Raw genomic sequence first — 27,412 nt, forward strand, 5'->3', positions numbered from 1 at the left:
AAAACTCAATCACAAAAACACGTATAAATACCACATAGATAGCCGAAAATCACGTCAAGTTTAGTAAGTCAAAGCTTAGCACTATAAGTAGTCATAAAGATAGACATTAAGGTTTGAAACATTACTGTACCATATAAAAAATGAGAAAAAATGCATACTTCGAACATTTTATTTCATCAGTGTTGAAGAAGTTCATGGGAAGTAAATATTTAGCCAAAGTTATAGAATATACACTGTACATCACTGCATAAATTTTCGTTTAGACCAGCCTCGAGAGAATTATCGCACCACCGTGGAACGAGGATATTTTGTTTAATGGTGCGTGTCCACCATCATGGGGAGTATAAATCCCCAGCATTTGCTCGTTGTTTCTCAGTCTTGCATATCGTAACCATTTGCATGTCGTTTACCAGAAAAATACTAAGGTCTAAAATCAAGGATAGAACAAACATTAAATAACAAGCAAAAACTTTACAAGAAGGCAAAGGTATAAAATTTTGGATGCATAAATTTGATTCACATCACACTACAATCAAAGAAAAAGTATTCTGCAAAAAGAAGCCCTAAAAACATTTATTTTAACTAGGTTTTAAAAAACTTGACGACATATATTACAGACGAATGTTTTACCATTCTTCCTGCACATACTGAGGTACAGATTCAAATAACACTGTCTCATTCTTAATCAATCTTAAAAATTATGCTACAAGTTGCATAAACGTGTTGTGTTCGGATTGGTCAGTTCCTAAGTGTGTCTTCAATTGTATCTAATACCCAGGTAAATCCCTACTTGTATCACATTTCAAAATCTATGTATAAGCCAATGCTTTGCTTTTTATTATCATCGTAACTCTTGTAAAAGAGTATGTAGCTCAATGGGTGCACCCTAACTGTACAGAGCGTATATAAAAAAGAACTTTAGATGAAATTGACGTATTATGATGATTTCAATGCCCATTGCGATTATTTTGCTAATTACTAAATTTTGTCGTCCATTTCTTTTCTTACAAGCCAATTTCAACTTTTTTCAGTTTGTTGGTTCAAATGTCTAAACGCAAATGCAAAAATAGTAATTTATCTATGACAAACGACTATCGTTGCACATTATCAAACTCTATTCAAGTATAGTATATTTATAGTTCTATACCAGATAAACGCAACAGAGCTACACTGGTGTTCTCACCAATCTAGTAAAGATATATTGATGTAACAAAACTTACAGAGGAGTGAAAAGGAGACGGGAGACGACTGGCAAGAAGAGGAGAGGAGAGAAGAGTGGAAAGGAGAGGCACTAAACAAAGAAAGAGGCAAAGCGAAGAAAAGAAAGGAAAGGAGAAGCAAGTAGAGATGAAGACAACCAAAGAGAGGAGAATAGAGGATACACTCTTCTCCACTCCATCATTTTCATAAAAAATAGTAAAATCGTCAATGTACACTCCTCTCTTGAGTCTCTTCATTGTCATCAAAATAAATTGTAAAATTAATCCACTGTAACATAAAGACCAACATTTACTCCAACACAAAGAATAAAACTAATACCAGCATCATTCACCAAGACTAGCACTAAGAGCAAGATTATATCCACAAAAATAATATCACTAGCACTAACACTACACCAAGAGTAACACTTACACAAGAAGCACTAACACTAAGTAACGCTCAAGAGAACACTAGACCACCACCACCACTACCACCACCAGCATTAAGTCATTTTCAATAAGAATTTAACAATATCATACGGTAAGACAAAAACTAGCACTAAAACTAATAACAGTACTACGACGACCAGACGAACTTTTAAGCAATAAGCATTAAGACTAATACTAGCACCACCATGGACGTGTGCTATTTTCGCGTGAAAGACTGGGGGAAAACGGCTTCAATATTACGGAAGTGCGCTAGTAAATATATTCTCAATTCATTTCAATGGTAGTGAATTCGTACAAAATACATTTGTGATGTATCAGTGTATTCATAGACAGTTGACGAAAAATGTCGAAGAAAATACTAACAGCTCCACAAAAGTGTGAACACTGTTACTTGAAATGCATTTTGTAAGTTGAATAAGATAATGAGTTGTTTGACTTTTAGTACATGCGAGCTTTGAGCTTTGTTTATAATTGATAGAGAGGAAGAAGTCAACGGTCTTATAAACACCATCATTCTGGAACCAGTTCAATTGAAGAGTTTTATAGTCAGTGCCGTAAAGCAACTGCACGGTTCGGTAATAATTTATTTGAATAATGTGCAATGTCAATTAAGATTTGGTCTATCCAACGAATGTTATCTAGAACAAGTACAACCTTAGCCATTTCTTTTTTTAGGTTGGATCATCAACTGTAATCGACATTTTGAAAGTGGATAAGAGAAATGGCGAGATTATATTACGTGTGAAGTCAAGGTATAAGTTTTTTAAAAGATGCAAAATCATTAATTAATCATTTGATTCATTTTGTAGTGTATTAAAAAATTATTAATTGATTTAAATCTTATTAGCAACCTTGTGAAATTGTGGAGCTCCTTGACACTTATAAATAAATATAATGACAATGCTTGCCGTTTTAATGTCCAACAGGTATGTGAATTAGTTGGTTTGATTCCCTGTCATTTTTGGACAATATCATTTCATTTAGGTTCAGAAAAATCCATTTTCTTATGTTTTGTTTTAGGTTTCTCCATATTTGATGTCATTAGCAAGAGATAGTAGAACATGGGTGCCATTTATTTCATCTGACTGATATCAAACCTAGAAATTCAAGATTATTGTACAGTTCTATCGTAAAATGTGTCTGACACAAAAATTGACTTTTCTTCTTCTATCCTTCACCTATGTGTAGAGAAAGCCTAGAGATTTGAGAAGTACAAAATTTTAATTTTGTAGTTTGTTCAAAGTTCCGACATTGTCTCAGAATGAAACTGTTGGTGACTGTTGGCAAGATTTTACACATTCAAAATATGGTACTTAAGTGTGTTATTAACAGAGTTTGTAAATTTTATTGTTCAACATTTAACATTTCCAAATGAAGGTGATAGACTATTTTGAAGCATATGTGAAACACGGAACAAAAAATATGTAAAGTCATTGACAATCAAAGAGACATGGCCCGCATTTGTCAACCTGAAGTTCATAACTATGCTTACCAACCACATTGACATTTCACACCTTAATTGACTAATTGTGGCCACACTCAACTAAATGCCATCGCTCTAAAAGACAATTGGAAAGATCTACTTTGAATTATTACCCAAAACTAGTACAGAATACTGTACAGTAAAATTCTTCACTTTTTGACCTCTATGGAAAATACACATACCAGACTTCCAAGTCATTGCAACTTTCTCGCTATTGCCATAAACATTTTGCATCACGTTTGACATTGACTTCTTCCTGCATTTTTCAAAGTTAGCTGTTCGGGCTCCTTTGTAGAGCAACACACCTAATTTTAGTGTGTAATAAATGAAACCAATTTGTGAAGCAATAAAATGAAAATCAGTTGGTCGATATATCATTTAAAGAATGGAGGAACATTTTTATGAGTTCCATCCTGTCTTGCTAAATTTTTTAAAAAAATGTGCAATGTTATTCCCGTTTCAAATGTACACAACATTTTGATTTAAGTTCTACTTTGGAACTAGGAAGGACACATTGTGTAATTGACAGGAATGTCTTTAAACGTGTGATTTGCTCATCTTATCGACATCCAAATCATTTGCACCTAGCACCACCTAAATGTTCATATTTTGCACGTTTTCAATGAGTGCTTTGCACGCCCGGTACCTCTAACGCCTAAAGTTAGAGCAAGTGCTTGCTGCATGACAAGGTTTGGATGAAAGTATTTAAAGATACTACACGGGACCGGAAAAGTTTCATTTGTGAGTGAAAATGCTTTAAAAAAATTCAGTTTGTCGAAAACAAATTACAACTGTAACCATTAGAAGAAGCACAGGTTGAGTTTGGCTGCATAAAGATGGTGTAACCAAATAACCGTTAGCGCCTGCTTTAAGTTTGATTTTAATTTGACGATTATCTTCTAGATGAATTTGAAAGAAACACGACTGGGGAATATGGAAACTTTCGTTTAACTATTTAGTAAAATACGTGACAACGTCCGCAGATTGTCTTCATTGTAACGATTAAAGAAAACAAATACTATATTGTCTTTAAGGTTTTTATGAAGCTATTCCGCATACTTAGACCTGGTGTACTATCGCTTGTTTTTGGCTCGCTTACGCTGTGGCGTTGAGCACTGAATTTTCCAGGAATGAAGCCTCCTTTAAAGAAGCTTTTACAGAAGCTTTTACTTCCCCATTTGCACATTTACAGAAAATACAACGCGCAGCCACTAAACTATAAATGTCTAAAAAATTTGAATACTTTTCTTGAGTTTCAAATTGCAGTTGTTAAAATGACTGACGAAAAGATTGGAACTTTCTTCCAAACATTTTCTATTCACTACTATTGAAAGTAGGGTTGTCCTATAAACTCGTGAAGGTATTGGCCCCACGTTCGTTATTTGGGCTTAGCAACTACCCTTTGCAACTACAGCGCGTGTTTACGCTAGCAAAAATTTCTTACCTGCGCATGGCCTTGGAATTCCGCCCTGAAATGGAATTCACCTTGAATGAAGGAGGTAACCCATCATGCCCTTTAACTTAACCTAATCTGACCTAGTAGATGTCGCACCTACTAGTGACCTGCAACCGAGTTGGGTTGAACTACACATGCATTACATGGGATCCCAGAGGACCGTAGTAGTCACTGTATTAAGCCATTCATGGAAAGGCTCGCTACCGAGACTGCATGCTCTTACATTGCTCGAGGTGAAAAAATAGTAGTCTATTTCCCAAACTATCATCATTTTTGCTGTGGCCTAAGAAGGTCTTGCTTGCTCTATCCTGTCTTCCAGGGTCTTCTTACAGATGCTCTATGCATCCTCTACGCTAAGGTACCATCTCTACCACTAATCCCGAATGGAAGTTGCCTTTCCATGGGCCATACTTCACTTGCATGACCGATCTAAGCTATTATAATGTTTATACTTATGCGAGGCAACGATCGCTGCAGCAATGCAAGCGTCTTAAAGCAGTACATTCACACAGAGGTTTTTCGCTGGTAAATTGGATAAAACAAAACATTGCACGTCAATCAGACGGACTTGTTCACCTTTCCTAATATATATTAATAAGAAAATCTAAAGCAAAACACAAATAAATTGTATGAAACAAAAACAGTTTCTTTACCTCTGAGAATCAAGACTATTCTTCTAGAAATACAGTGGTAAAAACGTCCATAAAGTAATGTATTTATTTAAACCAGGATTTTGCTAGAAATACCCATTGTAAGTGTTGAGAGACACAAGTGTGTAGGTTACGGAGCTCTTGAGTACGAAGCAGTGCAGCAGCGACATTTCAATGAATCTTAAACATTGGGAATTTTGTCCTTCAAAGTGAAGAAGTTAGACCAACGTAAAGTGCAACAAAAAATCATCCTGATGTTTATACGTGGAAAATCGACCGAGCACAAGCTATGACTTTGCATCAGAATTTATAAGAAGTGTATTTCACTACAATTATGAGAGACAAAGTTCAAGTGTATGGTAATGCAGTATAAGATCCGAAACACGATCTTCTAAGATAATCAACCATCTCCCTTGGTTGCAAAGTTTTATCCAAAATGATTCGTGAAAGCAATAATCTCTCAGAATCGCACTATAATATAACTTTTCATACCTAGAGCAAATATTGAAAAATAGGTACGCATTGCATACATGTCACATGAGAGCTTGTGAAACGTATGTCCATAAAACGAAATAGATGAATAAAACTAGTTCAAAATTTCAAGTATTATTATGTAGATTATACTATTTACAAAAACTTATTACATATTCAAAAATATGTTTTGTGCTCACTGTTTAATAAAAAAAATTGTATACAAAGAATCACGAAAGAATCCCAAACCATACATAAGCTAAAGGAAATGGGAAACAATTTCGTTAAAATTATTTGCTAATACAAGATTAAACCTGTTAGTTCAAAATACGATTATTTGTATCTTCGATAGCCCGTATTGGATAGCAATGTGTGAGCTATTCGACTAAAGCTGTTTATTGATTTTCTGAGATAGGATTAGACTTTTTCTTTGGGGTTAATGATTGCTATCCTGTGTAGACGTCCGAAGATACATGAAAGCTTTTTGATTTCCAAGAACAAGCCATCTCTTAATAATAAAAGTATCATCATCAAACTTCTATCCTGGTGCTTTGATATTGTTGCAGTTGTCCTTTGATATGGTTTTGAAATAAACCGAATTATTACAATTCAAACCTTCTTGGTTATAACTTAAATTTGAGTCTACATGACGTCTTTTTTAGAAAATGTTTTATTTTGTCAACTATGTAATATATTGGTTGACTTACGTGAATATAAAGCATTAAAACTATTTTGGGATTGGTTTCTGTCATTCAAGTAAGCAATGCAGCTAAACCAATGTATACGTAGTACTTCATTGGAATTTAAAAATGATGAACATTGAAAGTTGATAGAAAACAAAATGTCCAACCTGTAATCACACTATTTCACCTATTGGATATTTGCAGTTTTTACCAAGCCTGATAACTTTTCAAGGAAGTGTTCATGGTAATTTAATGTTGCTAGAAGACCACCTTCATTCTTTACTTCAAACTTCTTTCCATATGTTATTTCTTTGCCATTAAGAGATGTCATTTTACCTCCAAAAGAGCGAAGTAGAGCATCGCCAGCACAGATATCCCATCTTTTTATCAGTGTTTTGTGAACATATGCATCAGCAAAATTGTTAAATAAAGATAAAACTTTAAAACCTGCTCCACCAGCAGGAATAATAACTGCATCGCCACCAAATGCAGATTTTGCAGTCTCATTTACTGTACCAGCATGAGATCTGGACACAATAATTCTGGGAAATTTTAAACTTTCCTCATTTTTTAATGGTTTAGAAAGATCTTTGGAATGACCATGATTGGTCCACGACCAAAATGTCTTCTTCAGAAATGGTTGATGGATGACTCCAGCTACAGGAACACCTTGCAAAAAATGCAAATCTTAAATTTCTTCCACTTAAATACAGAAGCTTCAAAGATCATTTGGACATCGTTTCTCCTTATTAAAGAAGCTGTAACAATATAGCATGCTTTTACATATGTGTGTAGCAGTTCTTTTAAGCAAACTATTAAGCACAATGTAGTACCACAGTAATGCAAAATGACCACTAAAATTACACACTTTTTTATCATCTTTTGTAGGCCTTTTTTCCAAAAGCACTAATAAAGAGGTGGATGCTATGGGGAGAGCAAGTGTAGGTAGTTGCCTACTGCCCTCTAGTTTAAAGTAACTATATCAGAGTCAGGGAAATAACTTCTTCTGATAGGTCAAAAAATTTTATCTTTATGGACTTTTTAGGCCTAGAGATACGTAGGTGACTCTGTGCCACAAGTGACGTAAAAAGGAGAAAATGTTCATTATGAAAACTGTATAATTCATTGGAAAATAGCGCCTGAACAGCTCTAAATGTTTTCTTTGATTATTTACTCAAACTATGTCATCAATATTATACACTAGGTAGCATCTTAAATTTATATGGTAGTTTACAAGAAGACTTGAAAGCTAAATCATCAATGCAGGTCTTAATTCTCTTTTACATCACATTTAGCCCAAACTTACATACCTGTTTATAGCCCACAAAAAAGCCCATAAAGATAAAATTTTTGCACTATCAAACATACTGCAAATGCTCTATCTAAAGAAGTTGTTCCCTTGACCCTGATATAGGCACTTTAATTACCTTTAATAACAATGCAAACCATTGTTGTAACATATTCAATTAAATTTTCAGTATATTCTTGGTAGCATCAAGTGGGTCAACCCAAATCAGCACATCATCCGCATAAACCAATTCATGTTCACTGCCATGAAGCTCTTCATCAAGAGTTTTTATATCAGATGTTTTGAAGTCAGCTGCAATATTCATCTTATCTCCATGATCATGTTCCTCAGAGACCACTGTAACTAATGGAAAGAGATGCCGAAAACCATGAACAATCACTTTATGTGATTCCATATCTCCAGCAGTTAATGGATCATTTGCACCTTCTAGTGTTTGTCCTTTGCTACGCCTAAACAAAATGATCTAAATTAGTGTATTGGGCACCAAAGGCATTCATGTCAACTCTTATACATATTTAATTACACATTCCTAAATACAAAGAAAATAATTAAAGCACAACTAGTAATCCAAAGCATTAATTATATGATGTTGATGATTTAAGAAAATGGACATCTATGTATAAATGTCTTGTAGCAAGTCTTGTAATTCTCCAGTTAAATATTGTGTTGTTTTTAATGAGACAACATATTAAAAGTTGCTGTAATTTGCAAAAAGTTCACTTAACAAATCAAATAAATCATCAAATCATTAAGTTAATAAGTAAATAACAGGATATACAACAGTAAAATTATTTGGAATAAACTCATGACTTGAAATAATAAAAACTTATAAAACATTTAGGTATACACAAAAGAAACATTTATTAGCTGCCATTACATCAGTTTTGACAATTTATTCCATGTACAGTTACGTTTTGTTTGCAAAGAAAATTGCGAAATCAAACCAAATTTAAACTCTTCAATCTCCAGGTGATATTGTTGTTTGCATGAATAATTTCAGTTCACAGGGACTATTTTTGTTATTGTGTAAGTAGATACGACGTGTAGTGTAGTAAATAAAATCAGTGCTGGAGTTTGTACACCATTGTGCTAATGCTAACCTCGACCATAATAGCATGTAAAACTTTGATCAGACCTGTAAGTCACTTTTTTCACGAATATCTTTTAGAACTTTCCCCCCTCTTTCAGCTAAATATACCGATGCTTCTAAGAGTCTTTTAAACGATATTTCTTCTTCGTACAAAGTCGTAGAATCTGTAAACAATAAATATTTGGTCGCATAGAGAATACTAAATACGGCGCAAACGGAGCAAAATATGCGAAATGGGGATAACTGAATAGGACTCATGATCACAATTCACACAAATAAACCATTCCACACATTCTTTTCTCAGTTTTCTGTGGTGGTGATGATGTTTAGGTGAATACTGAAAATGTCACATGTCATGGAGGAACCAGTAGATGAACCAATCACGTTCTAGCTACGTAGTTTGAATATTCAAAATTAAACTTCTTGTTTGCTTCGACTTTAGTGAATTTGAATTAAAATTTTACTTTATATATTCTATGTTGTTTGTTATTGGAGTTTAAACGTAAATATTTATTAGCTTCCGAAATGGCTACTGCTCGCATCAATCCATCCCATATTGTAGCGAAAACCCAAAGAAAAACTGGACCTTCAGATCGTGAAACACGGGCGTTTGTTGCCCTTCAACATAGAAAAATATCTCGACAAAATGGCCTTGTGAAGAAGCGCGGAGTCTTGTCGAAAGAAATATATAACAACGAAAATGAAGTTGCCAACTGTCAAAATCAGCACGTTAATAAAGGTATGTTTTTAAAAAGTTTTATTTTCATACACTGCATGAGGATTCAAGGTTGAGGCTTTTCACATCGCAAGTTGTAAACAGAAATTTTGTGTTTGTCTTCTGAGTGTCAATGAAATAGTATGTACTCTACTTTATTGTGGATACTCACACTTGTTTGTCTTATCTTGTTACAATCATTCACTTTTAGTGTAAAAATAGTTTGCTTCAGACCGATATACGTGATAGAAATTGTATATTTTCTTTGATTGGGGCACTGAGTGGAGCGTACGTAACACCTAAATTCAGCACACAACAGGTTTTCAATGGTTTAACTATGTGTAAATAACTGCCTTCAGGTATCCTCATTAAAATAATTTTATTGCTGGTGTTGAGTAAATTTGATGGAAAAATTATTTTAGAAATTAAAAATTTTGTCATGAAGATTTTTCATCCCTACAGTAGGCATGCCAACAGAGCTAGATAGAATATTTGATTTGTCAATTTCTTACACTTTGAGCAAATTGTAACTTAAAATGGAAAGTTTATCTCATATTTGGCTATGTACCTAATTTAAAATTTCAGGAAGCATTGTTATTTCTTCTATGTTGTTAAACAAAACTCCATGTGTGCAAAAGTTATGGCTTTGCTTTTTCTATGCAGGATTGTAAACTTGCTGCATGTAATCAGTCCTTTGGAGTTTGAAATTTTTATCAAATTAATGATGATGAAGAGATAACATATCAATCAACATCATCCTTTAGGACATACCGATCCAATCAAAAATGCTTTGAAGAAATGGCAAAAAAACAAACAACAAATTGAAATGAAAAGTAAACAGAGTAAAAAGCAGCCATTTTGCTCAGCATCCAGAGTGTCCTACAAACTTTCTGAGTATTCTCACAGTCATTTAAATGGCAATACAACGAACTCCAGTCAAACAAAAGCTAAGTTGAAAAACATGGTCAACAATAGCACAAACATACCACCTCTTCAGGAAAAACAGTTGAATGTAGGAAACAATTTAACATATACAGCACATGTTATTTATAATCCATTTTATCTCATTTTCAATTGATACACATCTGAGTTTATCTTTACAGAAGACTAAACTGTCAAAACCTTCAAGGGATATGAAAACAGGTATGAAATTAGATTAATGTGTTTTATACTTTGACATATGAACAAACATTTAATATTGTTTTGTATGGCTTTACTTCTAACAACTGACTTGTTAAAACAGATTTCTTTCATGTGTATAAATCGGTTGTCTAGTTTTTATCTATATTATTGATTGTATTACAGGCAGTCGTTCAGTTATCAAACGTACAGCGCCATCCTCTACCAGCACAATGGAAACAAGATCAATGTCAAAGAAAGCAATTTCATCCAACAACTTTCACTCTACTGTATTCCCTTCTGTCAAAAGCATCACCACCAAATCCGTGCATTCGTCCATAAATAGAAATGAAGATTGCTCGACCAAATCGAAAATTACTAATAAAGAAATGAAAAAAAAGAATTGCCAAGTGAAGCAACCAATCACTGCGAATCGTAACGATAAAACAGCCAATCAGAGTCGAATTCCTACTAAGCAGAAGCACCCAGTTCCTCAAATTCCAAAGCAATTCTCATTTACGGTCCCTGCTAGTGTGCAAAGTTTTAGTTATTGCGCTGATAAATTTCAATTTACACAACTTTCTCCCGCCAGTGCTAGCAAATTCTTCCCCACGGAAAATGCCAGTAATGAAGGTTTTAGCGAAAAATTAAAGCAGACCAAGAAGTCGCTGACGAAAGAAACAAAAACAAATGTTGAAATGACAGACGTTTCTGGCGACGGAAAAAACGAAGAAATTAGCACAAACTACTTTCGAGATCTGGCAAACAGTGAAATCAATCGCTTGAAAAGCCACTGTTTATCTTGGGAATGTTTCGGTGAAAAAGATAGTGGTACCCTGAAGAAGGTACTTATTTTTGCATTTGTTTTAAAAAAATTGAGCTTTATATTAATTTTATTTGCAAGAAATATTTAGATAGATGTGCTGCATGTATTAATGCAGACATAAAAAAAACAACACAGTGTTTGGCTCCTTGTATAAATTGTATTATTATGTTAAAGTTTGAGGCTCAACTTCTTGAATGACTGTAAATGCCAATATGGTTTTATGGTTTTCTTCAAGTTTTATTGGTGGAAGAGTGCAAACTCATTTTGCGAATCGAACATGTTTTTATTCTCAAATTCACTTTCATCGAAATGGGTAATTTATTTTAAACGGGTAGGAAAAGAAATTTAAACTATCTTGATGAATTTATTAAGTACTTTTAATACGTTGATCACTTAAAAAATAAAAGATGTTTACTGTGTTTGCATCATTGAGCTAAAATACATGGAATGCTAACTGAAGCAAATAATTGAAGCCAAATCTTACACCCAGACACGCGTGTGTAGTGTTTCGAGATTTTGAAAATTAATTGACTACACATACGTGTCTGGGTGTAATCTCGCGTGTCTGGATGTAAAATTTGGCTTCAACAATTTATTAGATTTTTCTATTACAGATAGCGTTCCATGTATTTTAGTTCAATGGTTTGCATACTGGTTTCTACAGGCTTATGCAAACCGAGGAGATCTTTGGGAAAAGCGAGAGCAGATCAGTGGAAGTTCCAGAGTCCCAGGCCTGAGGTCGAGCGCTTGCTCGAGAGTTCTCACAAACGTCTCCGAGATTGCATAAGCTAGTACAAACACGAAAAATTTTTTTTGTTTCATTTATAATTCAACAATAATGCAAAGCAGATCAATGTTTCTCTGTTGATGCTTGATTTGCAAATTCTTGTTTGATTTAGTTATTGAGCTTATAGATTGGTCTGCACGTACAGGATAGTTTGAACTCAGCTATCGACCAATCCGCGCATACGACTTACTGTTTTTATTTTATAGTTAAAGGAAAGATAAGAACCGTGATTGGTCAAGTACAACTGCTTGCGACTAAGAAATTCAAACAATTCAATGGGCTGCTTGATCTTAGCGAGGTATTGTGTTAGACTTTGTTTGTAAAAAGGTCTTAAACTTACCCAACAATAATAATATGCACCCAAAAACGCAGGACCCTGATGCCGAAAGGAAGACCCTTGTCTCCGATTTGCAAGGATTTTGGGACATGATGTATATTCAGGTACTTGTATATGTAGGTCTGTATTGACAGACTAAATACAGCTGTACGCAATAGCAAAATGTATTTTTAATTTGGGTCTCTGGATTGTCATTTTCTATGCAGGTGAAAGATATTGATAAGAAGTTTTCAGAACTTGAGGATCTAAAGAAAAATAACTGGATTGAGAAACAAGTCGATATCAAGAAGGTTGTGAAGGTACTGTAGTCGGCCATTCCTCCTTCATAGAATCGCGTTCTTTCCCCTCAATATATTATGTCTTTTAAAAAAAGTTTGGAAAATGAAATAAATACGGTTGTGAAAGCATGGTTTTGATCTTGCAGAAGAGATCAAGCGCGAAAAAGGCTGTCAGTGGTTCTAAAATGTCCACTAACAAGACAGATGAAAGCCGGAATAAGTTTCGTGAAATGAGAACACGAATGAAAGCTAAAATAGATGCAGAAAGAAGGGATGAAGAGGTTAATTATTGTACTCATATTTAATCACTGTATTGCATATATATATATACGTGTTGAACATCCGAAAATTGTTTAATAGCAGTCCTAGATTTTGATAAAGTCATGCCACACCAAAGAACGCACGCAAACATAACTTTATTTAATGTGAGCTTCTCACTTCCATCTTTTCATTAAATAGTTACTTCATAGTCGACATAGCTTTTTTGAACACAAAATCAAAAAATAGTTTTATTTGGCTCCTTGACGATGAAAAAACTAATGATACGATTCTGTTTTACTTTAGAACGCTTTTAAAATCATTCTTACGCCGGTTAAAAATAAAGCTGCAATTGGTAAGATACATACGCAAGAAAGCAGACACTATTAACTAGTTGTTTAGTAGCTATGACAATATTTGAAGTTGAGTATTAAACTTTTGGGTCGTTTGCACAAAGGAATCTCGGGCAAAAATGTAATACGCTTTTAATTGCCATGATGTAACATTCTCTCATCGATTATTGGCGCCAGTTTTGGGATTAAAATGTTTCTCTATAGGAATCTAGTTTTGAGAGAATGTTTTCCATCGTCTTTTTCTGTAATGTAACCCTATGCAGTCATGGTTTCGTGAAAAATTCATTGAGTTGTTTAGGCCTGTTTCAAACGTCGCATTTTAAGTGAGTCGAATGCATTCAAAGCAAAAGATAATAAGGAATTTTATCTCATTTTCTTTTGTCTCTAATGCATTCGACACATGTAAAATGCGATGTATAAAACAGGCCGATGTATAAAACTTGTGTCTTTTTCATTACAGGTTCAAACGAACCTGAAACAATTCTAACACCAGTCAGACGTTCAACCCGTAAACCTCGAAATGATATCAATGCTGCAGGTAAATTGTGCTCTTACTATGGATAAATTTTTTAAAGACTTAAGTAGATTTAACAAAGAGATTGCTGTGTGTAATGTGTAACCATTGATTTAGATCCACTGAGAAATCTTCCAGCAAATGTCTCTGTTGACTTGTTTGGTTCAACAAGCAAAACTGGACAACGGTAAGTTTGAATGCTAGAAATCTTTTGCTAGAAATTATGATTGGCTCAGAAATTACTTCGACTCAGGAATAGAGCAAAATCAGTTTCATAATGTCGTGGATCAAACGAGTGTTTTTTGTGGTTTTCTTGTTTCTTAAAAACTGACGTTTTCTCCAACAAGTTGTTTCTGTACACAAGTTGTTAAATGACGACATAAATCTTGAGTTAAGGAGTTATGACAATCTACTCAAAAATATTATAAAAACATTTTTTGTGACAAATCAAATGTATCTTCAAATCATATCAGGATTTTTTATTGTTTTCGTAGTCAGATAAAATGGATTTTTCGATTTTTCATTTTTTTATGCAATTAGAAGATTTTGAATAAAACCTTTTCTTATGTCAAAAAGCTCGCTGGGTAACGTATAGATTGTAAAAAACGTTTAAAGTATAGATGCTACAAATTGTTTCATTTTCGCGTGTGTAGCATCATCAAAAACGAATATTTGACAAACTTTGATGACAGTGTATTTGGTGGTCTTTCATCCCCTGTTCCACATTCAGTTGAAGAAGATCTCATGATTTTCTCGCCTAAAACGACTGGTAAGTAAAGTAAAGTAAAGTAAATTTTTTGAATTGTTTGATTTGTTATGTGCAGGAATGTAGGAAGCGGCATATTTCGCCAGTGGAAACATCTAAAATCACCACCAAATTTGGTGTAAATTAAAACTTGAATGTCCTCATAGAAAGTATTTCTTTTGAGACTGTTAGGAATACTAACTGGCTTGAATCTGAGTCATTACGTAAGTCGTTTGAAAGTTATTTTTACGGCACCTCCAATTTTCATATAGCTCGTTGTTTGTAACTTAGAGTTTGTACTCAAGTTTTTTTCTTTTTTTTTATATTTTTCTTTGTATTCGTATAGGCAATACAAACATGAAAGCGGTGGATGAATCCAATGCAAGTGTATATCTTTGAACACTCTTCACCCGAGTAATGGGTTTTTTTCGTGGACTGTTTCGTTAGAACTGTAAATACATTAATGTAAGAAGAAACATTTTTGCATAATACCAAGAGCATAAGAAAAGTTGCAGCCACTGCAAAGCAAGTAAAGCATTATACTTTAATGATTGATTTAAACAGGGGTGCACATGCACAAAATTCCAAGTCCTTGGAAGTCATTATATTTATAGAGGTGGTTGAAACCTTCGTTATATCTTCTAAATTGCTGTATTATTTGTAAAGGTTTCGAGGTTACAGTTTTTGTCGCTGGGCTATAGTTAACTATTCTATTATGCTTACGGTATTGGACATGTATGTGCACGTAGTGTTGTTTAACAACATGAAATATCAATCAGAGAAAGAAAGCTACGTAACGTTTTCCAACAAGACAACAATACGCATAAGGTATAACAGAAAGCCAGTAAGAGGTCGCTATTGGAAACCATGGGGAAGTACACATGAAGAATTTTTTTCAGTAAACAAAGGAAGAGACGCTCTTCTTCCCTTTTTCTTCCTCTTTGGCTTCTTTACCCTCGTCTTTTCTTCCCTCTTGTTTATCTTTCTTTATACATTCGAGCTCCTCTTTCTCAACATTCGCTTGCATAATATTCCCCTTTTCTTCGTGCTCTCCTATACTCAGTGTTTTTCTACCTTGCGGGTTTCCTACATGCCAATTCCTCCCTCAGCTGTTGCAGAAAAGTAACAAATACGTCATCCAATATAAGTGAAGTCATGCAAATATATTAATAGACATTTTGTTCATTGGTGCGTTATCATTGCGCGTCACGGTTGAGAACATTTTCAGCGAAAGAAGATATGTTAGAAAAATGCCACCTGTGAACTTCTTCCCTCCAAATCAATGATCCATTTCAAAAATGTCAAAGTTGTTGTTTTTTTTATCATGATTACTAATGATATTTGATTTAGAAATTTTTCACTCTTAAAGTAATTTTGTTGTGTTTCTTAAAGCTTGTGTTTGTTTATGGAGGTGTTGGGTAGTTGCTTGGAATTTTACATAATTACTACATTTGGTAAGTTTTCTTTAATCAAACAACAGTTTATTGTATATTTCGTATTCAATTTTTATTACTTATCCTCAATTCACATCATACTAAGTCAACAAAAGGGATAATTTGGAAATAAACTTATAACTTTCCGAAATTGTCTTTGTAAATGTGGCCGCGCAATGTTTTTATATTTTTGTATGTAAGATAGCGCAGCACCAACTCTCGAGGCCAGCACGAGTTTTTACTTCTGTTATGCAACTTTTTTAGCAAATTATTCAGTTCGTTAGACATTTAAACTATTGAATCAATTAATGAAAACAGATACATTTGCATGGCCAATGGCTCGTCAAAAGAGAAAAAATCTGCCTCGTGTTTAGCATGGGTTTGCATTATATAAATTAACATATAATTGTCTAAACAGCAGCATTATTAAGTAACATTTGCCACATGCAAAACAAAACAACAATGTTTATGACAATGAAATTGAAATTAGTCATATCAACATAAGCAACATTTAAAAAAGGAATCTATTAACTCTATTGGTTTTTGTTTACGTGTGAACTATTTATGTGCTTTCTAGTTTTGAGCGATTAAAATGAAGCTAAAGTTGAGATTGGCAACATTATCATTTTTATTACATCTCGTGGTGATAATAATTCTCCTTAATTTTCCAACATCTTGTGGAAAGTCATTATCGCCAAGTAAGTAGTTAAAATATAAAGATGTACTTTATTGTAATAACTTATTTCTCAATTGATATGCAGCGAAGTATGTTCGAATGTAGGATAGTATTGTAGTAAGGGAAGATTAACATGAAAACATATCTGTATATGTGGGATGTGGAATTTCACCCAATAGATTGCAAGCCTGTCCATGAAAAATTTGGTGTGGGGAGGGAAGGTATGCTCTCAGCTCTCCCACGCGAGTTTTCACTGTCCTTTTCCACGAGTTTCACATGCGTCAATCATTTTTTAAAAGTTGTTTATGCATGACATCTAATAATAATAATGTATAGCATTGTTATATATTCTTGCCCATATTTATTGGGAGAGTCACTAAGGTAAATAATCATAAAAGTTGTATACATTTATTAATTTCAGTGGCGACAATGAGACAAAGCAAACCTTGACATTTAATACCCACGACTTCATTACAACCAACGAACACTATAGTTATGACAATGGACAACCATCGGACTGACTGTTCAACCTAAATGACTATCTTATTGTAACACTCATTACAAGGCGAGTGGTCATACACTCTTACTTAAAGGCACAGCCTACCAAAGCAGGGGCAGCGGAGGCAGTGGGCGAGGGGATATCTCCACCTCCTATAAATTGACTAAGGATCGTCCTGACCTCCCTCCCGAATATTTAATATGTCTTACAATTTATTTCAGTTAATAAAATATTACTGTTAACAAAGAAGAATAACACAATTTTTGGTTATTCTTTAGCCTCCTATTGAAATAGGAAAAAAGTCTTTCCTCATTTTCATGTTACTTATATTTCGTTTGAAATATTGAATTCGTTGGCTAAAACAGCGGAGGATTGTGTATTTCTGTTAATAATTAATGTCTACTTTGTCGAGAACAATCATCAGAGCAATAACAATCATGAATATTGAAAACACAAAAGCTCTTTAACCGTTCATAGGGAATTCAGAGTACTTTTAGGATTGGTGAGCCTTACATATTTTTAAATAGCATGTATTTTTTTTCATCTTGGGTATTAATTATTCTCTGGATAGAAATCATTACATTGTTTCAAAAATATCTTATAAAAGAGAAAAAGCCATCACTAAAATAAAACAGCTTTTTTAAGACTAACACAAAGAGGAAAAAATGGTTAGGTTTTCACAGTCTTGAAACGTTTTTCTAGATACGAAAGAAATACGGAACGACAAAAACGATGGTAATAATGAATTGGAAAAACACCAGAAAAATAATTTTGTTCATAACAATTTATTAAGTGATCTTGCAAGAATATCAAGTGATGAAGCTGTTGATAAAAAACAGTCAAATATTGTAAATGAAAAGGGTGCTATTTCGATGAAGAATTCAGATGACAATGACAGCGCAAATCAAAAAAAAACCAAGGCTAAAGTAAGCACTCCTGTGATCAGGACTCCTGCAAAGTGGCATCTCTTACTGATGACAAAATGAGCTCTGCAGCGGGAAAAAACGATAAAATAAGCTTGGTGAAATTTACCAAACCAAAGAACAATGAATCAAATAAGCACCAGACAAGTAGATTTTCTAAATTTACCACGCCCAAGAACGATGTTCCTGACATAGAGAGGTCTAATGATGATGATGTCAACAAATCCCACCGTATCCCCTCTGTAGTTAGCGATAGAAACGATCATCATCCATATAAGAAAGAAGATAATAGTAAGTTCTTGCACTCTGCTACTAGTTCAGATCAAGAAGAACCAGGAAAAGATAGGAATAAGCCCGAAATGAAAAATTCATCTTCAAAAGAGAAAGATGAATCCCCCGAAGTCAGATCGAATAATATACTCAAGAGTTATGAAAATGACGCAAGTGGTAAGAATTTCTCCATATCTCATCTTGTAATTGGCTCACTTATTAAGAAATTTGACATTTGAGGAAAGCAAATTTTGGTAATAGCAATAGGGTAAATAGTGAGTACTCGAAGTTTTATTGCACACTTTCCTCATTGCATAGAAACCTAAGATCGTGTTCATTAAGCAAATATCTTTTGACATCACATTGCCTAGGTGAGAAAATAGCAGCTTTCATCAAAATTTTACTGCAGATATCCAACTTTGAAACATGGCAAAAAATGATGCTCTTCAAAAATTTGTACTTCTTACGTAATGTGTCGTAACTACTTAAGGTGACGACAGAAAATACAACGAAAGAAATTTGAAGTACAAAGGTTTGATTTGGTGTCTAAAGAAACTGACAAAGAGTATTTTTTAGATCATGTGGTTGTGTGTGCAGGAGAAAAAGACGATCGCTTGTCCTGATAATGCATTGATTAACATTACCAATGCAATTTACGGTTACGATGGTGAAAGTGGCTGTTCTATAGACAATTCACCATTTTGTCAAGCTAAGGGCGTCCATGAAGTTGTAAGATCAGCTTGCCAAAATGAGACATCATGCTTACTTCAGTCAAGTGGTCAAGAATTTGAAGGAATGTGTCCTGGAAAAAATAACTTCCTTAAAGTTGGGTATGTTTGTGAGAAACAACCATCTTCATTTTCAAGCTCAAACTTAAACTCAAACGAAGCAATCACCAGTTGGCCTGCATCATCTATTGAGTCAATGCAGCAAAGTTTGTATCAACCCATAAAAGGTAAATCGTCTTGATTGTCATATTGGTAATGTGATTGGCTCATTTGCAGTCACATGATTTAAAATAAATACAATTTTCCGTTCCCGCCAAGGAAACAAGTGGAAATTGTTGCCCGCTCATTTTGATGCCATAAAAAATAAAACAGCTTTGGAGCCAAAAACTAAAAACATTTCTCGAGCTCATTTATATGACAAAATTCAAATATTAAAAGAGAATCTCGGAGAAAACTCACTATTTTACTCTAGAGCATACATTAAACTTATATTGTATGCTGAACAGCAATTTAAAGTAAATTTTCAAAATGGCTGTTATCGAGAAAATTGTTGAATATAAGTAAACTAAAGGTGATTGGGTGAAGGCATCATGTAGAAAAAGAAATACTTGATTTCTTTCATATTTTGCACCGCTGCCACATTGCCTACCTAAGAATTTTTAGATGATCCATGTATGTACTTTTCTTATGTTTGTTAATTAAAAGTAAAACATTGTACAATTTTATCAATTGCATGTATGTATGCCCACGTAGCTATTTTACACCCGAACAAGTTTCTATTCATGAATCATTCTAATGCTTCGAATTTGCCATTCATTTAGATTCTTATTCTAGTTACCAGTCCTCTCCTTACATTCCACATCCATTAAAGAGTCAACCAATATCTTATTATAACTATGCACACAATCCAATGAATACCATTGGTTATGGTGATTACAATCAGCAACAAAAATCCATGTCATATAACACAGGCTTGATGAATGACAAAGTCACATGGCCAATGGCCAACCCTTACAACACTTACTTTGAAAATCAGAATTATAAACCTTTTCAACCTATGGAGCCTAAAATGCCTGCATCGTCAAATTACTATTTTGATTCTGGAACAAGGATGCCATTTGGAAACCAGCAGCAGAAATTTTGGCCTTATGCAACTCAGGAACTGTTTCAATATCAACAACCTTTTGATTCATATAAAAACAACAACAACAAACAACAAAATTATCCTCAGTATCAAGATTACAGTTATCAATACAATAATATTGGAAAAAACTACGATACAAAGAACAACCCTAAAAAATATGCTGACACGAAGTATTCGCAACAGAAAACCTCGTCAAAGTCACGTTCATCGACTAGTTTTCATTATCCACGCAACTCATATACGGGATCATGTTATGCATGTACTAGTTGCCAGGATTGCTCTACCAAATCGTATTGTCAAGGATGTCCATCGTGTAAGAAATTATCTTGTGATGAGAAACCAAAAAAAGAAGCAAAGTATTTGGATTCTATTGATAGTTTGATTGAAGAATTTGGAAAGAAAACTAAAGGTGCGATTCTTTTTTAGTTGATAAACTGAATTGCTACGTTACTCATATATACGAAAAGAAACCAAAAGCTTGAAACTGCTGATTTCTACAAACAAACTTCTCTTCGCAATCTCGTTCTTGTTGTCTTAACCTACATCAATAAAAATATCTTTGTTAATCACTAAATGATAATCTTGTAGACATGTCACCAATGGAAATGTCCGCTGTTGTAATCTCTCCAGTTCCTAAAAATTTTCAAATCAAACATTCCCTTCCTCTCGAGGATCCTTCCTTCCGCCCAGAAGACAACAACGATGACAAAGATGATGAATATACTGAAATTGATGAGAAGAAAGATGTTGTTCATAAAAAGGTTGATGATGATGATGATGAAAATGATGAAAGCGAGTTGACGTTGGCTGACGGCGAAAACAACAGACATGAAACCCAAAATCAGGAAGAACACAAAAAAACAGCTGTTTTTAAACCTATGTAAGTCGAAATCTACATTAAAATGTCTTTGTCCTAAGCATTGCTTGGGTAAAACTTTTCAGTTCATCGTTTGCAATGAGTTTTCATTGTTTACTTTACAGTGAATTTGCGTCAGAAATAAATAAATTCAAGCACAAGAAAAACGACGAGAAAGCAAAAAAAATGAAGAAAAAATCGCGTAAAAAGTCGAAAGCTATTTATGATGACGATGATGATGAAGATGGCTATGACTATAAAGTCTATGAAGATCTACTCAAAAGCCAAATAAAACAGAGTCAAGCATCAAAAGAAACGTAACCATAAGCACAAACATAAAAATCAAGAAAACATAATGTAAAACGTGAGTTGCACAACAATGGACATGCTGAGGAAGTCATTGCGGAAGAAAATAATTATGATCAAGAGATATCTTATCTTAAGCCGGTATTCTATGATACTGCTAACTGATGGTGACGCTTTATGTGACAAATGTAAAAAAAATTATTGGAGAATATCAGGAAGAGCATTTCAAAATTGCTTTTTTTTTGGTTACAATGACGATTACTATGTTTGTAAAACAAACGATTTACTTACCAAATGGTCAAAACAAACTAAAGTCAATCATAGTTTCATTATCTTCTTTGGTAAGGCAATTTATCAAGAAAGAACAGTGTGGACTTTTTCCAATTTTTTTTCTTTCTAAAATTTTTTCCAACTGGAAATTAGCATTGTAGCTATATATACTGCAAATAAAACTATTGCTGTTGGACAATTTGCATAGGAAACCATTTTCCTTGCAAACAACGCCTTACGTTTATTATAAACTATTATATAAATCATATTTTAGCTCATAATTTCGTATTGTTGATAATGCAGGACGTGTTACTGAATGTTCCGTTTCGATGATTGCAAAAATTATCGCTACTAAAACTGTATATGTCATAAAGAGGTGTAAATCGTTTACCTTTTAACTAAGAGAAAGCTGGGTGTTACGAGTTCTATGTTCTTGTTATGTGTTGTACGTAAAGATAATTTTTTTTGAATTGATCAACAATTTAAAATGTGTATGATATTATTTTATCTCTGTTGAGGATTTAAAGTTAGAGTATGAGCAAGTTGGCAAATGCAACAATGTTAAAAAGCTTAAAAATTAAACGAGAAGATAATTTGTTTTACGACACAAATCCATTACTGATAAACTAAAAAATAAATTTTTCCACATGTTCACCCATTCACAGCTTTATTAAGCATTAATACTGTAGCTTGCTTGCTCCATTTTTGAATTCGTGAAATGACTGAAGCTATTGCGTCACTCAAATCTTTAAAAAGAACGAAAATTGTGTCGAACATTATTACGAGGATATTATTAAGAAAGGACAAAGTCATGAAGTTACTTATTTTTCTATAGCTACAAAAATGCTTTTATTGAAGCATTTGTTTTTAGAACATCACTTGTCTGATACAGGTCTTTTGAAGTGAAAGCTTTATTAAACAGTCTGGAAAAATCGATGCTTTTGAGGATCGTTCTTAATTATGAAACATACTATCAGATATTCAGTTCATTTTATATTTGAGTGACACAATGAGTATTTAACTACTTTGCTGTCTCCCTCAAAAGAAATTAAAGACAATTAATTCTATCAATGAAAACATCGTAGGATAGAAAAGCACCGTACAGTAGATAACACCGCAAAAAAGCACCTCCATTAAAAAGTTTGTTTTCCTGGAAAAAACCAGTATTTTCATATTGTATTTTCTATGTGTTTGTCTTTAAATGTTTTAATTTTATTGCTAAAAATAATAATAATATCAGTCTATTTCATATTATTTCAAAGAACGATAAATTTATTTATGATCAAATATGTCACGGTCATCGATCTTAAGCAGGTGTTTCACGAGTTGTAGTTCATTTCATTATTATTATCTCAACCATAATGGATGTCAATCTTGCGTTTAAATTGCTCTTCGTACTGAACTTATTCAGCCTTGTTATTTCAGGTAGAGATTCTAATTTTTTTATTCTGCATTATAACAATTAGTAACTCATTGCTTAAACTTGAATAGCACATTGACGCACAATTTTCAATGAATATACTATGGATAAAACTACTTATAAAAGGAGTATGATTGAGAAATAAAATATAATACTGAAATAGCTAAAGCCTATTGACCCTTAAAATACTCTTAATAGTAAGGGAAAATGTTCAAAAGTTCTTGCTGGAAAATATAGTATTATTATCGATTTCGTCTAAATGTCGTCAGGCCTCAAATTTTGTTCGAAGACCACGCCCAAAATACTTTAAACTCCTTCTAAACAAAATTATTTTGGTAAGGAAACATGACTACCTCCTTTAACTGGTTGTTTAATTAAATGTTAATAGCAAGGTGTGATGAATGTTTGTCAGATTTTATTCCATTTGAAAATGAGAGAAATAGAGATAGAGAATGAGGTTTATGTATTTAACCGTATATAAAATGGAGTTAGATTGTAATACATCAGGCATAAAAAAATTGTTGCACTGTTGCGTAAGCGTTTAAGTCCAAATATTTGAACTAATTTTTTACGTATAATGCAATATTTTGTACATTCTCATTCGAATATTTAAAATGTTAACGGGCGTTGCAATGACGGTGCTGCAATATTGGAAATAAAATTCTTTCTGTAAAATAAACATATTTACAACAGCAACTATCTGTCAATTGTTAATCTAAATGCATTGTAAAGGTTAGCCATGATTCAATTCAATCTCATGAAAAATTTGTTTTTCTGTTCTGGATAAAACAAAATTTCAGGACATTCATCCGACATTTATTCTAATCACTTCGCTATATGCATATTTAAAGAAGGCACTATAGTCACATGGCTGTTGGAAATTGAAACTATTGTCTTGTGCTCAACATTTCATTCCTTCTAATAATTGGAAAAATTTCAAATTATGGTTTTAAAGTCACCGAGGGAACCTTCCCCATGTTAACTTTCCACTACTCAATGTCTACTTTTAAACACTCGTGCTTTAATGAAACAAGAACGCAATATTATCATTATCATAATTGATTTTCAAAATATAAAACACTTAATAATTCTGCACGCTCTAAAGAATTTATTTTGCGTAGAACATCGTTGGTTTGTGCGTAACTCCATTCCTGGAAAGCGAAGAAACTACATGTTTCGTCTTTCACCCAAACATCCTAATGCTGGTGTGTTGAATTAACTCGTATGACATTTTTAGATGTTTTACTTCGAAATTCTTCACTGCTTTTGAGTAAAGTAAGATTGAGTAAAGTAAGATAAGCTCTTCACTAACTATGTTTTTGAGTAAAGTAAGATTGATAAAAGTTATTGAATATTTTGCATTGTTTTATTGACCTATACTTTCTTTTCTATTGATTTTGAAGTATTTCAAACACCAAAAGCATCAAAGTATCTTCCATAAAGAATTTTATAATCTTAATTATATGCTATAGAAAGTATTTTAAAATACTGATGAAACTAAACTTTAAGTTACATATATTTTCTCTCCAACAAATAAAATTTCACTATACACAGCTGAAAGCAAAAACAATCCTTTTGAAATATAGTCTACAAAATTTTAAATGCACATAATATTTAATGAAAAATTACATCCACAATTCATGAAATATATACACTTAGAAACATATTTATTGAATTACTATGATGTCATCGATTGATTTACTGTTGATAATTTCCTTATCGTTAACGTTTCTGTGATTTTAGGACGACATAAAGTAGAAGAAAATTCTCGAAAAAGATATTTATACAGCACAAATAACATGTTCGACCCAGAACAAGGGTTCATTGAAACATATTATCAGCAATTGTCCCCAAACAATAAGTATTCAGGTAATGCATAAACAAACTAATTGAATGATCGAGTAACGTAAATTCATTTTTGTACTCTTTTTAATGTTTTACCTACAAAATTTTCTTTCAATCAGTGTATACGTAATTCAAATTATATCTATTTACATGACGACTTCAAACTTAATTATTTTAGGTATGTTTTTTTGAATAGGTTACCCATACCCTCAGATTCAATATGGAGCTGCCACACCAGGCCCAATGCACGATCCAGTTTACGATGGTATGCTGTAACGTCAAGTCATGAATACGTTTTTTCTTAGTCTTCATTAGCTGTCGAAATTTATTCTCCGATAAATATTGGGGTGTTTTATACAAAGACATAGCTAGAACCCAGTCTGTTAGGTACTTGACTCCGCAAAAGTTCCAGGGTTACGTGCGAGGCAAGCTGCCATCTTGGAAAGTGGCAAATTTCACGATGTGTACGACAATAGCATGGCCATAACCATGGCCTTAAGACCTCATGTAGGGGTCATTGATCAAAACATTGAAAGGGGCTCCTGATATTGCTCTTTAGCGTTTAAATTTTTTTTTGCAAAAGACTGCATTGGGAAAATGTTTCCTGTTCCACAATACAATCCAGACCGTCTGCCCCCAAAGTTTAAAATGTTCTTTGTTCGCTTAGTCTATTATAGAAAATATGAGCCCATGGTAGTCACGCTTACGTATTAAAATGTGCTTCTTCTACGTTTATATATAGTTTTGGAGATGATAATATAGGTTTGCATGGTTTTAAAATGTTTTATTGCATCGTTTTCTCAAAACTTTTTTTAGCTTATTTTGATTGAGAGTATTTTTACACCCTATTTGAGATGGTGTCATTGCGGTAGTTATACATCTGGGGAATATATTTATAAATCCTTGGCTTTTGTGCCGGAAACTGTGCTCACAACTTCAATTTCATAGATATCCTCCAAGAGGTTTCAAAACCGATTCGGATAGGAAATACGATAATTCCACCATATCATAGAGAAGATCGCTTGCAGGATCAAACAACAAACTCTATTGAAGAAGCAGCCAAACTTTTTCACCAGGCTTCTACAGGTAAGATTGAAAACTATTGAATGAGTTGATCTCGTACTGTATTTAAAGCGTAAATATTTTTTAAAAGATATGAACAACATGGAGTTAGCATCACTTGTTCTATATCCAGTTCCTAAATCAAATGATTATGAGACGAGTAATAAAAAACGACGAAGTCGCAAGAAACTGAAAGCAGTAAATGAAGAGCATTATGACAGAAAACCACAAACAAAGGAGGACTCAAAAGACACAAGTTCAGATCTTGCAAATAAGCATGTAAAAACTCACAAGCTCAAGTACTCAGTTGAGGAAACAAAAGAAAAACAAAGAATTGATGATGAAAAGCCAGAAAGCATAAGAGAAATAAATGTAGATGCTCATAATAAACAGATTGAAAACAAACTGCGTGTTTATAAGAGTGGAAACAAACAAACTAATGCGAAACCAAAACACACAATTGATTTGAAAAATTACGAGGTTGATGAGAAAGAAAGTAAAAAAAAACAACGCAAAGAAAAAAATACTAAAAAACATGGTGACGATGAAATGAATTCAAATTATCGAGCGGACACTTGGGTTGAAGAAGATGTACCGACTAGCGATGAAAATAATGGTTTGATTTAGGCGAAAAGATCTTCCGCAAACAGATGTGTATCTGATTGCAATAAATTAAAAATTACAAAGTTGTAAATAACTCTGTTGGTGCTGGCAAATAACTTTTCACTATAAGAAATCAAAATGGAAGCAGGTATACTTAAAAAAAGAGAGTTTTGAAGATTTGAGAAATCTTTCCCAACGACCAACGACGGATTTGTTTGATTGTAAAGAATTGTAAATAGTGAAGAAAATAATCGTGATTTTACGTGTATATAATGGGTCTTATAAGGAGTCTGGAACAGAATTACGTTGTATAATGGAAATTAGAAAATTAGATCTATGTATAACACTTTTAAAAAATTTTCCTCCAGTGCACGCAAGCTTTTATCATATTATAGCAGGATTCGTAAATTAAACTTGTTTTACATTTAAAATTTCCAGTAGAGCATAAATAAATTATCAAACAGTAAAAGCCAGAAAAAAGTGGAAGATCGAGGTATACCGTATGAATATCTGAACAGAATTCCAAAAAATGTCCTCTCAACAAATGCTAAGCATCGTGAACTAAAAACTAATCGAAAGCACTTTTTATAATTAATACCGAAGAGCTTTAAATTCGGGTTGATGAAGAGCATTGGGCATATAGAGATGGGACTT

General features: G+C 33.4%; 5 protein-coding genes and 1 long non-coding RNA gene across 9 annotated transcripts; 4 read left to right on the forward strand and 2 right to left on the reverse strand.

Annotated features, from left to right (window-relative positions):
• Window positions 1-832: 832 nt before the first annotated feature.
• LOC124440754 lies at window positions 833-21,832 on the reverse strand. Its single transcript, XR_006946747.1, has 3 exons — window positions 21,821-21,832; window positions 14,536-14,540; window positions 833-1,003 (listed from the first exon to the last, which is right to left on the reverse strand). It is a non-coding gene; the product is annotated as an uncharacterized LOC124440754 (long non-coding RNA).
• Window positions 1,646-2,978, forward strand: LOC124440753 (ribonuclease P protein subunit p14-like). The gene is made up of 5 exons (XM_046991180.1): window positions 1,646-2,054; window positions 2,128-2,224; window positions 2,325-2,401; window positions 2,497-2,575; window positions 2,670-2,978. The coding sequence occupies exons 1-5, from the start codon at window positions 1,993-1,995 to the stop codon at window positions 2,736-2,738; spliced, it is 384 nt and encodes a 127-aa protein (XP_046847136.1). The 5' UTR covers window positions 1,646-1,992; the 3' UTR covers window positions 2,739-2,978.
• Window positions 5,829-8,891, reverse strand: LOC124440752 (putative inositol monophosphatase 3). The gene is given in 4 exon segments (XM_046991179.1): window positions 5,829-7,061; window positions 7,820-7,879; window positions 7,882-8,150; window positions 8,837-8,891. Coding segments are annotated over 3 exon segments (756 nt in total). The 5' UTR covers window positions 8,096-8,150; window positions 8,837-8,891; the 3' UTR covers window positions 5,829-6,579.
• Window positions 9,079-15,511, forward strand: LOC124440750. Of its 2 annotated transcripts, XM_046991177.1 has the most exons (13): window positions 9,079-9,530; window positions 10,271-10,518; window positions 10,610-10,649; window positions 10,812-11,470; window positions 12,445-12,536; window positions 12,611-12,679; window positions 12,782-12,874; window positions 13,000-13,134; window positions 13,418-13,466; window positions 13,925-14,002; window positions 14,096-14,165; window positions 14,632-14,747; window positions 15,070-15,511. In XM_046991177.1, the coding sequence occupies exons 6-13, from the start codon at window positions 12,665-12,667 to the stop codon at window positions 15,120-15,122; spliced, it is 609 nt and encodes a 202-aa protein (XP_046847133.1). In that variant the 5' UTR covers window positions 9,079-9,530; window positions 10,271-10,518; window positions 10,610-10,649; window positions 10,812-11,470; window positions 12,445-12,536; window positions 12,611-12,664; the 3' UTR covers window positions 15,123-15,511. The 2 variants fall into 2 exon arrangements, 1 of the variants encoding a protein (XP_046847133.1); XR_006946745.1 differs by lacking the exons at window positions 12,782-12,874; window positions 13,000-13,134; window positions 13,418-13,466; ... (2 more) ...; window positions 14,632-14,747; window positions 15,070-15,511 and having other exon boundaries at window positions 9,211-9,530; window positions 12,611-12,645.
• LOC124440749 (probable serine/threonine-protein kinase kinX) lies at window positions 16,020-22,316 on the forward strand. The gene is made up of 7 exons (XM_046991176.1): window positions 16,020-16,177; window positions 16,734-16,854; window positions 18,034-18,701; window positions 19,101-19,479; window positions 20,074-20,805; window positions 20,985-21,276; window positions 21,378-22,316. The coding sequence occupies exons 3-7, from the start codon at window positions 18,642-18,644 to the stop codon at window positions 21,571-21,573; spliced, it is 1,659 nt and encodes a 552-aa protein (XP_046847132.1). The 5' UTR covers window positions 16,020-16,177; window positions 16,734-16,854; window positions 18,034-18,641; the 3' UTR covers window positions 21,574-22,316.
• An 853-nt stretch (window positions 22,317-23,169) lies between these two features.
• Window positions 23,170-27,189, forward strand: LOC124440690 (DNA ligase 1-like). Of its 3 annotated transcripts, none has more exons than XM_046991107.1 (6): window positions 23,170-23,253; window positions 24,370-24,453; window positions 24,992-25,117; window positions 25,290-25,358; window positions 26,042-26,179; window positions 26,247-27,189. In XM_046991107.1, the coding sequence occupies exons 1-6, from the start codon at window positions 23,190-23,192 to the stop codon at window positions 26,780-26,782; spliced, it is 1,017 nt and encodes a 338-aa protein (XP_046847063.1). In that variant the 5' UTR covers window positions 23,170-23,189; the 3' UTR covers window positions 26,783-27,189. The 3 variants fall into 3 exon arrangements, with proteins under 3 accessions (XP_046847063.1, XP_046847064.1, XP_046847065.1); XM_046991108.1 differs by having other exon boundaries at window positions 26,289-27,189; XM_046991109.1 differs by lacking the exon at window positions 24,370-24,453.
• The last annotated feature ends 223 nt before the right edge of the window (window positions 27,190-27,412 follow it).

This window comes from Xenia sp. Carnegie-2017, unplaced genomic scaffold (assembly GCF_021976095.1).
Source record: "Xenia sp. Carnegie-2017 unplaced genomic scaffold, XeniaSp_v1 HiC_scaffold_2, whole genome shotgun sequence".
NCBI lineage: Eukaryota > Metazoa > Cnidaria > Anthozoa > Malacalcyonacea > Xeniidae > Xenia > Xenia sp. Carnegie-2017.